Source organism: Neoarius graeffei, chromosome 2 (assembly GCF_027579695.1).
Source record: "Neoarius graeffei isolate fNeoGra1 chromosome 2, fNeoGra1.pri, whole genome shotgun sequence".
Classification (NCBI taxonomy): Eukaryota; Metazoa; Chordata; class Actinopteri; order Siluriformes; family Ariidae; genus Neoarius; species Neoarius graeffei.
The window spans coordinates 118,178,392-118,195,402 of NC_083570.1; the positions used below are offsets into that span (position 1 = coordinate 118,178,392).

The following is a 17,011-nucleotide window of genomic DNA, read 5'->3' on the forward strand; positions in this document are numbered from 1 at the left end:
ATCATTTCTGATACACACACACACACACACACACACACACACACACACAGAGAGCACTTGTTATAAAATCCTGGAAAAACTTGAACTTCAGTATTTTTGCACTAAAATAAAGATTTGCACATAAATGCACAATGCCACTTTGCACTGTCTTTGTTTTGTCACTTATGTTGTGTATTGCATTTAGAACCTATGTCTAGCCATAATATTTGCTTAGACGGTGAAAAGTCTCCTAGACTTGTTAATGGACAGACTGACAATAAAGCTCTCTTGGATCTTTTTTTTTAATCCCACAGATTTTTTTAAATTGAAACAAAAGAATACAATGCAACGACAAACTCACTACAATATGTTTATCAATTCTATCAAAAACCAAAATCCCAGTGACTCTAATGAGTGGATTAGAGGTATGTAAGACAAAGGAAAGAAATAAAAGAAAACAAATATAACAAGGGGTTAGCACAACTGATATGACAGTATAAGTGAGCATAAGTTCTTAGCTTGGGCATTGTTCATTTCCTTGAGACATTTGTGAAATAAAGATAATTCCTGTTTAAGTACAGATCATGATGGAGAGCACTTTCTAGATCCACATTTATATGTAATATTTAGTAACTATAATGAGATTATTCACTAGACTAGAAACTCAGGGCCCGTTTACACGAGGACGCTGTCGGGTAAAAACGACTAAATATTTTATCAGAAGTGCCTTTCGTTTACACGAGGATGGCATTTCCGAGGCTGAAAAATGGATAAAATTGAAAACGCCTTCCAGAGTGGATAAGTTAAAAACGGCCCCCGTTGCATATCCGTCTAAACTACCCAATACGCAAAACTCTGCTCGGATCTGCTCACGTCGGGTACGCGTTTACGTCATACATATGTCATATACTGCACATGCCAGCCTGGGAAGTAAGAAAGTAAGTAAAAAAGTAAGAGCATGTCTGATTACATCGATCTAACGGACCTTCAAGCTGCTCTGTGTTTTAATGCAGTAGATGTGTTTTCCTGCTCACCCGCCCAGCTGGAGCTCCTCAGTTTGGTGTCGCCAAGTTACACACACACGCACGCGCGCGCTGCCTATTCAAGCCGCTCGTGAAACCATAAACCCGAGACTGAAAACAAAACTAGCAGCCGAACGGGTTTATTTTGCTGAGATGGACACTGCCTTTTCTCTTCTTCACCGAAACAAGAGTGAGTGTTACTTAATAAAGGCAGATTAAAAGAGTTTCGGTTTGCTCCTGCTCCTCCCTCGAGCACTACAGTACCTCAGCCGGACCGGTGTTCTGTAAAGTTATCCTAGCAAGTTCTCATACAGACCGTTTTATTATTCAAAACAAGTCATTACAAATTATTTGACTCGGCCAAAGACTCGACCAATACGCACAAAACATAAAAATCGGCAAATGCGTGAAATTCTCACCGATTTTCTATCAGCCCAGCTGATCGGTGGGACAAAACTACTGTTGAATTTTCCTACCCTCCTGGATTTCGCGCATGCATAGTAGGCTTGGTAGGATAACTTGACAGAACAGCAGCGCAGATGTGCAGATCAGACAAGACAGAAGACGTTGCGCATGCGTGCAGACATAGCGGAGACATTTATGCGTCACCATATAGACGCAGATTTCCTCCTTGAAAACGGTCGTGTAGACGCGGAAAAAAGTGAGAACGAAAACGGACTTTTGCGTTTTTGTTTTATACCGTCCCCGTGTAAAGTGGGCCTCAATGTTCTTATTTTTCAGAATCACACCCATCTGAAGATTTTGGAAGGAAAAGAAATCTATTCTTATGGATTTGGAAGATCTCCAGTTGGGAAGGGATTTCCATAAGTTCTGAACTGCATCACAAGCATAAAACAGGTGTTCTGTCATTTCTATGTTTGTGGCACAAATATAACAATTTTCTACTTCTAATTGAAATCTTTTTTTATAAATTAATTGGAGGGATATATATCACTAATTGTTTAAAAATGTATTTCTTTATACAACCCCGATTCCAAAAAAGTTGGGACAAAGTACAAATTGTAAATAAAAATGGAATGCAATGATGTGGAAGGTTCAAAATTCCATATTTTATTCAGAATAGAACATAGATGACATATCAAATGTTTAAACTGAGAAAATGTATCATGTAAAGAGAAAAATTAGGTGATTTTAAATTTCATGACAACAACACATCTCAAAAAAGTTGGGACAAGGCCATGTTTACCACTGTGAGACATCCCCTTTTCTCTTTACAACAGTCTGTAAACGTCTGGGGACTGAGGAGACAAGTTGCTCAAGTTTAGGGATAGGAATGTTAACCCATTCTTGTCTAATGTAGGATTCTAGTTGCTCAATTGTCTTAGGTCCTTTTGTCATATCTTCCATTTTATGATGCGCCAAATGTTTTCTATGGGTGAAAGATCTGGACTGCAGGCTGGCCAGTTCAGTACCCGAACCCTTCTTCTACGCAGTCATGATGCTGTAATTGATGCAGTATGTGGTTTGGCATTGTCATGCTGGAAAATGCAAGGTCTTCCCTGAAAGAGACGTCATCTGGATGGGAGCATATGTTGCTCTAGAACCTGGATATACCTTTCAGCATTGATGGTGTCTTTCCAGATGTGTAAGCTGCCCATGCCACACGCACTAATACAACCCCATACCATCAGAGATGCAGGCTTCTGAAGTGAGCGCTGATAACAACTTGGGTCGTCCTTCTCCTCTTTAGTCCGAATGACACGGCGTCCCTGATTTCCATAAAGAACTTCAAATTTTGATTCGTCTGACCACAGAACAGTTTTCCACTTTGCCACAGTCCATTTTAAATGAGCCTTGGCCCAGAGAAGACGTCTGCGCTTCTGGATCATGTTTAGATACGGCTTCTTCTTTGAACTATAGAGTTTTAGCTGGCAATGGCGGATGGCACAGTGAATTGTGTTCACAGATAATGTTCTCTGGAAATATTCCTGAGCCCATTTTGTTATTTCCAATACAGAGGCGTGCCTGTATGTGATGCAGTGCCGTCTAAGGGCCCGAAGATCACAGGCACCCAGTATGGTTTTCCGGCCTTGACCCTTACGCACAGAGATTCTTCCAGATTCTCTGAATCTGAATATGTTCAAACTCTTTGCAATTTTATACTGTCAAACTCCTTTCTGATATTGCTCCACTATTTGTTGGCGCAGAATTAGGGGGATTGGTGATCCTCTTCCCATCTTTACTTCTGAGAGCCGCTGCCACTCCAAGATGCTCTTATTATACCCAGTCATGTTAACCCTCATCCTACCATGCTATTTTACACCTTAATCTTACCATGTGGGGTCCGTTTGGACCCCAATAATTTTCTTTAAAATTAAAGCTTATAAAGACAAAATCACCAGATAAGTTTTGTTCAGAACATCTTGTATTAATAACAGCAATACACTAAAGGGCCCAAGGCATAAAGAACACACTTAACCTTCATCCTACCAGCCAATTTTACATACACAAACTACCAGGCGGGGTCCGTATGGACCCCAGGAGGGAATACCTTAAAATCAATGCAGTAAGATCCAATTCAATGCAGCAAACAGACATAACTTTATTGAAGAACAAAATCCACTATGGCTGAATATCAATGATGTATTATAAATGCAATAACATTGCAATAATATTGCAATAACTAGCATACATGTAGCAAATTATAGCGCCACAAAAAAAATTGGCATTATATACATGATTTTTGCAGCTCATGCAGCTGTAAAACATTCTGGATTACAACTTAGGTCTTTTCTTACAGAATTTAAAACAAAAAAATAATTGTAAAATAATTTAGGGCTTTTGTTTTGCAGCCTGTGCTTATTGCAGCAGTGGGGTCCACACGGACCCCAAGAAGGAATGCCTTGGTAGTTTCATTATGGAACATAAAAGAAATAAAAGAAGTTAACTTTCAGTGTGCTATTCAATTATAAAATGAAAGACAGATAAACTTTACTCTGGGGTCCGGTTGGACCCCAGTAACAAATTAATTATACCTTCACAATGCAAAAAGCTGATCTTCCGGTGCTTTAGTGTTTTAATTAAGACATAAATTCCGACAAATTCATAAAACGGTGAGGCAGTATGTCACATATTTTTAAAATGGCAAATAAACATATAGGTGTGGGGTCCAGATGGACCCCACTTGGTAGAATGAAGGTTAATGACCTATTGCCAATTGACCTAATGAGTTGCAATTTGGTCCTCCAGCTGTTCCTTTTTTGTACCTTTAACTTTTCCAGGCTCTTATTGCCCCTGTCCCAACTTTTTTGAGATGTATTGCTGTCATGAAATTTCAAATGAGCCAATATTTGGCATGAAATTTCAAAATGTCTCACTTTCGACATTTGATATGTTGTCTATGTTCTATTGTGAATACAATACCAGTTTTTGAGATTTGTAAATTATTGCATTCCGTTTTTATGTGCAATTTGTACTTTGTCCCAACTTTTTTGGAATCGGGGTATTTGGAGGGGATTGGAAATTTTAAGAAATTTGTTCTGATAGTTGAAATTTTTGATTTGTCATAATTTTGAAGATTAAGTGTGCTCCTTGTTATACCTGGAAATAGAGTGTTAATTAAATATTTTCTCAAAAACTTATTGTTGCACTTTTTGTTCACCAGGTCCACATCATCAATTTTAATATTGCGTAATCTCAGTGTCAGTATGCTTAATATATTATTTTTTATTGATTGAATAAGGGCTATTGGAATGTTCTTTGCCACTTTCTTATAAGTCTGGATGGAGCGATCCATATCATATTTAGTATTAAATTCATTTAATTCAAGTATATTACCATTTCCATCCATAATATGTACAATAGACCATATCTGTTTTTCCATCCAGTCTTCCATAAATATAGATTTCCTCCTATTTAATATAGCTCAATTATTCCACAATGGCACATTATGAGGGCTGAAGTTATGTTTAAAGATCAACTTCCACTGTAACAATACCTGTTGATGAAAGGTGGAGAGTTTAATAGGCAATTTAGGTATTTCGAAATCGCATGCTAATAGAAACTTGATCCCTCCGACTTTACAAAATACAAGTGTAGGTAATGAGAACCATATCTTTTCACCATTTTTTTAAAACAAGGACTGGAGCCATTTAATTTTTAAGGTTCCGTTCATGATTTCAAAATCAATTGCCTTTATGCCCCTCCTCATCATTTTTTAGCAAGTCCCCCTTTCTGATGTAGTGATGTTTGTTTCGCCAAATGAAATTAAAGCTCATTCTATTAATTTCTTTAATGATCTTGGGAGGAATCTCTAGAGAGTATGCTGGACAAATTAGCCTAGATATAGATTCAATTTTAGTTAATATTGCCTTCCAAACAATGTTAAACCTCTTTACACCCAGTTACTTTGTATTTTTTTTGACATTTATCAGTGTTATTTTGGATTTTCTTTTTCCCACTTGTATCTGAGCATTTGGTGATCCAAATACCTCGGTATCTAATTTCTTTTTTGACCGGTAAATTATATCGTGAAGTCATGTATACTCATAAGTTTGCATTTGTCCAGATTCAAATGCAGACCTGAGGCTTGAGAGAAAAGCTCTATTGTTTCTAAGGTCAGTGGTATTTGTTCTTTATTTTTTAGGAAGACTGTTGTATCATCAGCGAACTGACTTGTGATTAATTTGTGGTTGTTTATGTCTAATCCTTCAATATTCGAATTTCTAACAATTATAGCTCATAATTCTGTGACCGCAATGAATAGAAGAGGTGAGATGCTGCATCCCTGTCTTATACCTCTTTCTCCTTTGAATCTAGGACATGTGCCTTCTGGGAGGGAAACACAGCTGTTAATATCAGTATGGAACATAATGATCATGTCAAGAAACTTATTACCGAATCCAAAATGGCTCAGTGTGTTTCCAATAAATGCATGTTCAACTGAATCAAATGCTTTGTGGAAGTCCAAGAATAACATAAAACCATCATCCTTAATTAAATAGCTATAATCAATAAGATCCAGCACCAAGCGGATATTGTTATGGATAGTACTTCCTTTGAGGAAACCTGATTGTGTTTAGCTAATGATGTTGGATAAGCCTGCTCTTAATCTTGTTGCCAAAACTGTTGTAAAAATCTTGTAGTCTGTGTTTAAAAGAGTAATGGGTCTTAGGTTACTTCAAATGTTCTTATCTTTTCCAGGTTTGGGGATCAGTTTTATGAAGCCTTGTTTCATTGTTGCCATTAGTTCTTTTTGATAAATGCATTCTGTTATAGCCTGGAACAATAAGAGTTTTATATCTTCCCAAAAATGTTTACAGAAATTGGCTGTTAAACCATCTGGCCCAGGTGAGCGGTCAGACGCCAACTTTTTTACTGCGTAGTCAAATTCAGCAATCCTTAGCTCCTCATCACAAACTTCTTTAACATTTTCATCAATTACAGGAATCAAATTATTTATCTTATCAAAGAAGAGCGTGGCACTCTGTTCCGAGTATGAAGATTTGTAAAGGTTCCTGTAAAAATAAAAAACTTCTTTTGTTATGCATTTGGGTTCTGTACATTCCTTTCCATTAATTATTAGACGACAAATTGAATTATATTCTTGTCTACGTTTTTCTAAATTGCAGAAACAGGCTGTGCTTTTTTCTCCCTCTTCTATCCACTTGGCTCTGGACCTTACATATGCTCCTTTTGCTTTATTTAAATACATCTCATCCAGTCTGGACTGCAAGCTGTTTATTTTTTTCTTGATTGTCTTCACTCCAATTTAGTTTAGTGTAGAGTGTCATGAGTTCTTTGATCAGATTTGCTTCTTCTACTCTCCTTTTCTTATTCAAATTTTCCCCAAAAGCTACTGAAAGTTTTCTTATACTGAATTTTAGATATTCCCATTTCAGCATTGATGTGTTGATTGAATTGTCATTTTTAATATCCAGAATTAGTTGATTAATATGATGACAACCCCGATTCCAAAAAAGTTGGGACAAAGTACAAATTGTAAATAAAAACGGAATGCAATAATTTACAAATCTCAAAAACTGATATTGTATTCACAATAGAACATAGACAACATATCAAATGTCGAAAGTGAGACATTTTGAAATTTCATGCCAAATATTGGCTCATTTGAAATTTCATGACAGCAACACATCTCAAAAAAGTTGGGACAGGGGCAAAAAGAGCCTGGAAAAGTTAAAGGTACAAAAAAGGAACAGCTGGAGGACCAAATTGCAACTCATTAGGTCAATTGGCAATAGGTCATTAACATGACTGGGTATAAAAAGAGCATCTTGGAGTGGCAGCGGCTCTCAGAAGTAAAGATGGGAAGAGGATCACCAATCCCCCTAATTCTGCGCCGACAAATAGTGGAGCAATATCAGAAAGAAGTTTGACAGTGTAAAATTGCAAAGAGTTTGAACAGATCATCATCTACAGTGCATAATATCATCAAAAGATTCAGAGAATCTGGGAGAATCTCTGTGCGTAAGGGTCAAGGCCGGAAAACCATACTGGGTGCCCGTGATCTTCGGGCCCTTAGACGGCACTGCATCACAGAGGAGAAGGACGACCCAAGTTGTTATCAGCGTTCAGGTCAGAAGCCTGCATCTCTGGTGGTGTAGGGTTGCATTAGTGCGTGTGGCATGGGCAGCTTACACATCTGGAAAGACACCATCAATGCTGAAAGGTATATCCAGGTTCTAGTGCAACATACTGTATGCTCCCATCCAGACGACGTCTCTTTCAGGGAAGACCTTGCATTTTCCAACATGACAATGCCAAACCACATATTGCATCAATTACAGCATCATGGCTGCGTAGAAGAAGGGTCCGGGTACTGAACTGGCCAGCCTGCAGTCCAGATCTTTCACCCATAGAAAACATTTGGTGCATCATAAAACGGAAGATACGACAAAAAAGACCTAAGACAGTTGAGCAACTAGAATCCTACATTAGACAAGAATGGGTTAACATTCCTATCCCTAAACTTGAGCAACTTGTCTCCTCAGTCCCCAGACGTTTACAGACTGTTGTAAAGAGAAAAGGGGATGTCTCACAGTGGTAAACATGGCCTTGTCCCAACTTTTTGAGATGTGTTGTTGTCATGAAATTTAAAATCACCTAATTTTTCTCTTTAAATGATACATTTTCTCAGTTTAAACATTTGATATGTCATCTATGTTGTATTCTGAATAAAATATGGAATTTTGAAACTTCCACATCATTGCATTCCGTTTTTATTTACAATTTGTACTTTGTCCCAACTTTTTTGGAATCGGGGTTGTACACTACTTCACACAAAGCCCTCACATTATCCCACTGTATTGTATATAAGACTGAATGAATGAAATGTTTGACATTTAATAATAAATGTTTTTGTTATTTTGTAAAAACTGTTGAGTTTCTTTCATTGTGTGTGTGTGTGTGTGTGTGTACACACCATTACACCTGAAACATCAAGGAATAATGTACAGCACGCAAATAAGTTCATATATATTTTTATACGAAATATAAATTTATTTAAATGTTGCAGAAATTTAAGTACACAAACTAGTTTCATAAAATAAAAATAAAAACACTGTATATTTTTATTTCTTTGGAATCGCTTTGACTGATAAATTGTGCAGAGTACTGTAAGTAGTTTCATGCAGGTCACAAGTTGTTCCTAATAAAGTGTTCATTTCCAACATGGAACTGCAGGAACACGAGAGTCTTCATCACACACACACACACACACACACACACACACACACACACACACACACACACACACACACACACACACGCACAGATGTTCACTGAAACCTGAAAAGAAAAGAAAAACATCTGGATTAATCCCCACACACTGGACTGTGGTACTTCATGACCAACAGCATGTAATCATCTCTGCTCCAAGAGAAACATTATTATTATCTCCTGTTTATAATTTAATCCAACATTTATTCAGTCTTCTAGAAGATCTGTGTTCTAACATTTAGCTCCAACAAACGAGAACTTCCACAAGATCGAACAGGAAAGTGAGCAGACGTTTCCCATCACATCACTGCTTTTATCCAATCCCAGGCTTTGGAGCTTTTTAAACAGTATCTCCCACTGCGGTGGGTTTGATCTCTTGTTCTACATGTAGATTTAAGTGCAGACTTTAAGAAGAAGCCGAGGTGAATTTTACAGGAAGGACAGAAGACACGGTGTGGAAGTGGAGAGCAGGAAGGAGTGTCAGAGTGAGTCAAGTGGCTCCTTAAATCACATATTTGTGGCCGTGTGGCATTAAAGATGATCATTTTACTGAGTTTTGAGGAGAGTTGAGAAGAAAGTGTGCTGCTGATCAGAAACAGGGAAAAGCCGAGATCATCTTATTCAGACAAAAGCAGCAGGATGAAGTCAGAGACAGCAGGGTGTCACAAGGAGACGAGGTGCTCATTTACAATCACTCTCATGCACTCAGACGGGACATTTTGGAGACTCTGTCTGACTCCCTTGCACTGTAAAAAATGATTTGTTGTTTTAACTTAAAAAAGTTAGTGCAAGGGTTGCCTTAAGGGCTGCCTTAAAATTTTGAGTTCACTGAAATTAATATAGTAAGTTCACAACAATTTAACTTACTATGTGAATTCCAGTGAACTCAAAATTTTAAGGCAGCCCTTGCACTAACTTTTTTAAGTTAAAACAACAAATATTTTTTTACAGTGTGCAGGTGCAATAGGCTTATCAAATCAGTCTCATGTAAAAAGGAATCAGTCTCATAAATTCATTAATCATTAATTCAAGTGTCTAATAGTTTACAGCTAAACTATTAAAATCAGTGGAATAACTTAGTGGTGATGTTGCTATAGTTTAGTGAGTATTGTAGCTCTAATGTAATATGTTTACTCTCGATCTATAACATTCATATAACAACCAAATGGGTGAAGGCGATTAGAATACTTGTCTGGCAGAGGTTGGCATTCAGTGGATGTTGTAGCAATAAACAGGACACAGTTTATTCCAAAGATACCATTTATTGAAATAGCTGACATGAATTAGCAAACTAATACTGATCAGATATAGCAACAATAGCAGCCAAGGAATAATTCAATATAAATGATGATACAATGTATACAAATAAGAATCAGCAGTGTATATGATAATTAAGGCACTAATGGTGATCAGAAGTAATAAGCTATATGCCAGTGTTACAGTGTAGGGGCGAGTGGATGTTAAAATGTGATCGGGAAATCACGTGTTTATGTGTGTGTGTGTGTGTATGAGTAGGTATGTGTGTGTGCAAATGGAATGCGCGAGCCTTGTGCCAGGCACCGCCTAGAGGAAGATGGTCAACGGAGGGAGTTAAAAAGAGAGAGAGAGAGAGAGAGAGAGAGAGAGAGTGCATGCACGATCTAACTTAATACAGATTGCAAACAAAGTAAATCAAACAACACGCGGTCTAAGACCGACTTTCATGTGAATCAAAATGTGTACTTTTAAACCATAAATGAATTCAAATTAACAACACTCTTCACATTACCTAGCCACAACTAAGACTAACAATTGCCCAGATGCCAGCCTTAATTGAGATTGCTCTTGTTAGCGATTGAAAGTGCACCTTCTGTTATCCAAAGACAGCGTGGAGCGCAGGTCCAGGGAGAAGACAGTTCTGTTCCTTTCACTTTTACAGCTCGTCAGCTGAAGATCCTCGGTGTTCCATCGGTCGTCCGATGATCTGGAAGGAATGTTGTTTATAGTTCGTCGACGTTGAAAAAAGGAAAAGGGATCCGGTTGCCTTCCCTCATTTAAAATACTGCGTGAGCTGCAGTGACTAACCGGTTCAATTATTATTACAGCTATGCGAAGGTCAAATACATTGAACTTTGGCTAAAGGTCCAGTATCAATAGCTCGTTCTTTGATAGATAGATAGATAGATAGATAGATAGATAGATAGATAGATAGATAGATAGATAGATAGATAGATAGAAAACTTTATTCATCCCCAAAGGGAAATAAATTGTCATAGCAGTCCGGTAAATTTGAATACAATAAAAAATACAATGAAATAAAATAAAGTACTAAGGTCAAAATAAAATAAAATAACGTACTGAGGTCAAAAAAAAAAACCCACAAGATATAAACAAGATATACACATACCTTAAATAATATACTATGAATATGTACATAGAATGTACAATAGGATGCGAGTATTGCAAAAATATGATATATAAATATCAATACGGATAATAGTCCCACATCACATGTCCCATAGTAAACACTAAGTATACATTATGCTATGTTATATGTGATGCAGAGGGTGACAGGTAGAATTAGTCCAGATGTGTGATCATGGCTCTAACAGAGGTAGATGAGTTGTAAAGTCTGATTGCCGTGGGTAGGAATGATTTCCTGTATCGTTCCTTGGAGCAGCAGGGTTGAATGAGTCTGTTGCTGAAGCTGCTCTTTAGCTTGTCCAGTGTTTTGTGGAGGGGGTGAGAGGGATTGTCCATGATTGCCAACAGTTTTGTCAGAATCCTGCCCTCCACCACCTCCTCCAGGGTGACCAGTTTAGAGCCAACAACAGACTCTGCCTTCCTGATCAGTTTATTCAGTCTGTTGGTGTCGTTTGTCTTGATGTCCCCACCCCAGGACACCACAGCAAAGAAGATGGTGCTCGCTACAACAGACTGATAAAACATCTGCAGTATCTTGTTGCAGACATGAAAGGACCTGAGCCTCCTCAGGAAATAAAGCCGGCTCAGGCCCTTTTTATAGATGGCCTCTGTGTTGGTGGACCAGTCAAATTTGTTGTCCAGTGTAATGCCCAGATACTTATATGAGGCCAACATATCCACATCCGTCCCACTGATGCTGACTGAAGACAGCAGGGGCTTGTTCCTCCTGAAGTCTACCACCATCTCCTTCGTCTTCTTCACGTTCAACTGCAGGTGGTTCTCCCCACACCACTTCACGAAACAGTCGACCACGTCCCTGTACTCAGCCTCCCCCCCACCCTCAATACACCCCACAATCGCCGTGTCATCAGAGAATTTCTGCAGATGACATGACTCAGTGCAGAACTTGAAGTCTGAAGTGTATGTGGTGAAGAGGAAGGGGGACAGCACAGTTCCCTGAGGGGCCCCAATGTTACTTATCAGACGACCAGACACACAGCTCTTTAATCTCACAAACTGCAGTCTGCCGTCAGATAGTCATCAATCCAAGTGACGAGGGGAGCACCCACCCGCATGTCCTCCAATTTAGCCTTCAGTAGTCTGGGCTGGATGGTATTGAAGGCACTGGAGAAGTCGAAGAACATGATGCGGACTACGGTGTCAGGTTTGTCAAGGGAAGAATAGGCCTTCTGCAACAGATAGATGATTGTGTCATCAACCCCGACATGGGGCTGATATGCAAACTGCAAGGGGTCTTGTGATAGGCACACCAGTGGTCTGAAGTGTGCCAGGACCAGTCTCTCCATTACCTTCATGATGTGAGAAGTCAGTGCCACCGGCCTATAATCCTCCAGTGCAGCAGGACGGCCTTTTTTGGGCACTGGGACCAGGCAGGATGTTTTCCACAGTACTGGCACTCTCTGAAGGTGTAGGCTCAGGTTGAAGAGGTGCTGGAGAACTCCACAGAGCTGGCTGGAACAGGCCTTCAACACGTGAGGGCTGATGCGGTCCGGTCCTGCAGCTTTCCTCTGTTTGAGCCTCTCCAGCTCTCTCCTCACCTGACTGGATGTGATGTGTAGTCCAGGCTGGGGAGTCGGGGGTATTGTAGGGTCTGAGGTGAGAGTCAGCAGCGGATTGGAGGTTGGAGGTGATGAGGGTAATGCAGAAAGGTGTTTGCTGCAGGAAGTGGTGGGGGACTGGGGGGGCTTTGGGGATATCTTAGGGGCGTGGGGTGTGAAAAAGTTCTTGGTGAGTGTCCACAAGGGGGAAGGAGGTAGAGGTGGCTGGAGTGGTGTGTGACAAGAGGTGATGGGAGGAAGTGGGGAGTTGTTACTTAGAGGATCAGTAGGGGGGCAGCTGGGGGAGGGGGGGTTGGAGTTGAACCTATTGAAAAACATGTTCAGCTCGTTCGCACATTGTTCGTTCCCCTCAGCTGCACCCCCACCTCTCCTCTGGAAACCAGTGATCTCTCTCATCCCACTCCAGACGTCCCTGATGTTATTTTCCTCCAGTTTGTGTTCCAGTTTCCTTCTATAGTTGTCCTTGCTCTCCCTGATGCTGTGTTTAAAGCTCTCTTTGTACCCGTTGGAGTTCTGCTTGGTCCCCTGATCTGAAGGCCCTCTTCTTCTCATTGAGTAGGCCTTGTTGTTTGGGTAGCAGCGGACCTCTTTAGTGGGGATGATGTTGTCAATGCAGAACCCAATATACTCCGAGACAGTCAGTAAGGCCATCAATGTCCTCACCGTGTGGCTCATACAAAGCCTCCCAGTCTGTGGCTTCCAGTGCTCCCTGCAGTGTTTCCATGGCCTCAAGAGACCATTTCCTCACTGTCCTCACCGTGACTGGGTGCTGCTGAACCACAGGCTTGTATAATGGCGAGAGCAGGACTAGGTTGTGGTCTGACCTGCCCAGTGGTGGCAGGGCAGTGGAGCTGTATGCATCCTTAACATTTGCATACAGCAGGTCCAAAGTCTTATTTCATGGGTGGTGCATGTGACAAACTGGTAGAAAGTCGGGAGTGTGGATGAGAGGGAAGCATGGTTAAAGTCCCCTGTAATGATGATGACTGCCCCGGGATGTTTTGTTTGTAGTTCGGCAGTCACAGTGTGGATGATGTCACACGCTGCCTCCACGTTTCCCGATGGTGGAATGTAAACAGTAATGGCGATGACACTGGTAAACTCCCTCAGCAAATAATATGGACGAAGTCCGATGGCGACGAGCTCGATGTCCAGGCTGCAAACCCGCTCTTTAACAGAGATGTGCCTGGGGTGACACCACCTGTTGTTCACGAACATGGCGAGACCCCCTCCTTTCTTCTTACTGGTCGCGGTGGTGTCGCTATCTGCTCGAACCATCTAGAAGCTGGAAATGGTGATGTTAGGGTCCGGTATCTGCTTGTGCAACCACGTTTCCATAAAAGCACATGATGCTGGACTCCCTGTACTCCCTCTGTGTCCTTACGAGCACTTCCAGTTCATCCACTTTGTTTGCCAACGATCTCACATTTCCAGTGATAACTGCGGGAATGTAGGGCTTAAGTTTTCTCTTCTTCCTCCTCCGTTTAAGCCCCGGTCTGCAGCCTCGCTGTCTCCGCTTTAGCTCCTCGGGTACAGTGGGTCTCTCTCTGGCCAAGAGGGTCGGGTACCTCAGAGCCATCAGCTGGTCGTGGGTGTAAACAATGCCGGCGGTGTTGCAGGCATGGCTCCCAGTGATCCGGAAAAAGTGTCCTATCCACTTAAAAAGCATCTCACCATACGTTGTGATCAATGCACAGTGCAAGAATAACAAAAATAACACTAAAAAACAAAAAAAACTCAATAAAAATACAAAAAAACTAACATAAAATACCCGGAGCTGCTACGACAGGCTGCCACTAGGACGGCACCATATATACACTTTGTTCTCTGTCCTTCTGTAGCACCGATGCAACGACTTCTCTTTCACGCGTGGAATACACCGCCAGAGAGAAAGAATTTCGATTCTGCCACGAGTTTAAAGCACAGTCGTGACGTCACTGTATTTGGTATCCGGTATCATCTCTGTATCCAATACCATTACAGGGAGTCAGAAGAATGGGCGGAGATAAAACATGGCATCGAGTACAGGGATTGGTGTGTTCATAAATCGTTACTATGCTTACGGGCATGGCAATCCATCCCTACGTCCCCCCCTTTGGTCTCGAGACTGGGGTTCTTCCATAGTCCTTGAGAGCAACAGAAGGCTGTATTGTCCATGTCCATAGTCCCCTCACGCTCTTTCAGTCCTGAAAACATTAGCAGTTTATACAGGCTTTGGCATCTGGGTACATATAAGGCTATGAGCATTTGGGCAGATGATATGTCTACTATTCGTGTAACTAAGCAACACTAAGGCCCAATCCCAATTCTAATTTCTACCCCTCCCCCTCCCCCTTCCCCTCCCCCTTCCCCTTGGCCCTTCCCCTTGAAACTGAGCTACAAGGGATAGGGCTTGAAATTCAACCCTTACGTATTGGGATAGCCCTTCAACGATCGCATACGTCATCGCGTACCTCCGTCAGCGTTTACGTTAGCAAAACGCGACCAAATGCGTCATTGGCTGCGACCAGCCGCTACAGTCAGAGCCAGAGGCAGAACCAGAAATCTCTGCTGGCAGGGTGTGATTTGTTAACTAACACCACTGAATGGGATATCTTTGGCGCTTCGTGCACCACATCCGACAGAATGAGGTGTCAGAACACTCATGTAAACAATAAAAGCGAGAATAACAGAACAAAACGTACGCAGTCAAGCAACCGAAAACAATACTCACTCCCAAAGCTTTTTAGCAGCAGCTTGGATTTCAGAAATCGCTGCTCATTCTCAGCTCGAAAGCGAATCAAGCGGCGTGTTTCCTCTGGATAACAACTTAAAACACGTAAATAATGGAGAAAATACATTTATGACAATCTTTTGCCGCGGGAACCGCCATCTTTCTGAAATCCGCATGAAATCTCGCTGAAATCCGCATGGCATTGTGGGAAATCACTCAAACCCCTTCGTTCGGAGTCAGCTCCAGGAAAATCTCCGTTTGGAGGGGTACAGAAGCCCTACCCCTTCCCCTACCCCTCCGCGTTAACTGGGATTGGGATACCCCTACCCCTTCACGTGAACGCGCAAAATGGAGGGGAAGGGCCAAGGGGTTGGTCCAAGGGGTGAAATGGGATTCGGCCTAAGTAACTATGAGGTAGTCCACACTTTAAAAGGTTACATTTCAAAATACATTCAACACATTTCAAGTATATTTTCAAGTATGCCTGGAAAGAGAAACAAAGAGGTGTTAGTTATAGGAGTTAGCAAGCCTATTCTTTGGGAAGGTTAGTGGCGACCTGTGATGAGCGTGTGTACCAGACACTGCAGCGCTTCCAGCTGTCGGGTACATTGACTCGTGAGTCAAGTTTGGTTTGTAGTGTTTGTATGTGTTTGTATAGCATGTATGCAATTCCTGCCATGATGACCCAGCCACTGAGGAGGAGTCCCAGGGCAACCAGACCGACAGGGTGTCCTAGATTAGATGACTGTCTGACTAATTGGTTAGAGAATATGGTTTTTAGTCCAGCTGGTTCCAGATTGAACTTTACCATTTTAGTCCCTTCAGCCAGGAGCTGCTGTTGAAGGGTGTCATCAATGTTCAGGTCATGACCTTGGAATGCATCTATCATTTCAATTTCGGTCTCATATCTATCAGGGTTGAGGTGATGTAACACAATGTCATCTATATGAATGGTAGCTCCCTGTGGGACATTGAGGAAAACCGTCTGGTTGGGAATTTTCAGCTTAGTGACTGTGTCATGCCGAGCGTAAGACATCAGGATTTCAGTGTTTGGGGTGTTAACTATCCATCGATTACCTACTCTTTCTACCCTAGTTTCAATGCCCTCATCCTTGATGGACATACTACTGGCACACTTTTGTTCAGGGGCATCGGTTCTCAGTCCACACAAACGCTCAGTTGTGTCCCTAATGAATGGGTTGCTTGGGCAGACCCAGTGTATATCTTTGGTGGAGGTGCACATGTTCAAGTTAGGGATGAGGTAGAAAGATGGATTGTCATTGTGGTATGCTAACATGGGTGGTGTTTTGATATGTATGTGGATGTTGTCTTTCCAGAAGCCTACGTTTAGGATAGATTTCAACCTATAGATGTTCTGTCTCTCAGTGATGGGTAGATTAAGTATGAATCCTATTTCCAGGTCTTGCGGGTTAACAAATATGGGAATAGCACTGTCAAGACTATATGCCAGGTGTACTTGTGAGGTGTATACATTAGTGGTGGTAGTAGCTTTCAGTATGTTCTTAACCATGCTAAGAGGAACTAGGTAAGGAGGAATTTTTCCACCACTTAAGTTGCTAACTGAGCTACTAACTTCTCTCAACAAGTCCTGCATC

The 17,011-nt window shown here is 41.2% G+C and overlaps 1 protein-coding gene across 5 annotated transcripts in view; it reads right to left on the minus strand.

The window, feature by feature from the left end:
• Positions 1-17,011, minus strand: part of LOC132882168 (NACHT, LRR and PYD domains-containing protein 12-like) — a 547,173-nt gene that overhangs the window by 408,100 nt on the left and 122,062 nt on the right. The window contains exon 13 of one of the 5 annotated variants that reach the window (XM_060915443.1): positions 8,498-8,768. The exons of the other annotated variants lie outside the window; for them this stretch is intronic. Coding sequence (XP_060771426.1) covers positions 8,759-8,768 — 10 coding nt within the window. The 3' untranslated portion in view covers positions 8,498-8,758. Of the gene's footprint in view, positions 1-8,497; positions 8,769-17,011 lie in introns of those variants that run through there. 5 annotated transcript variants of the gene reach the window in all.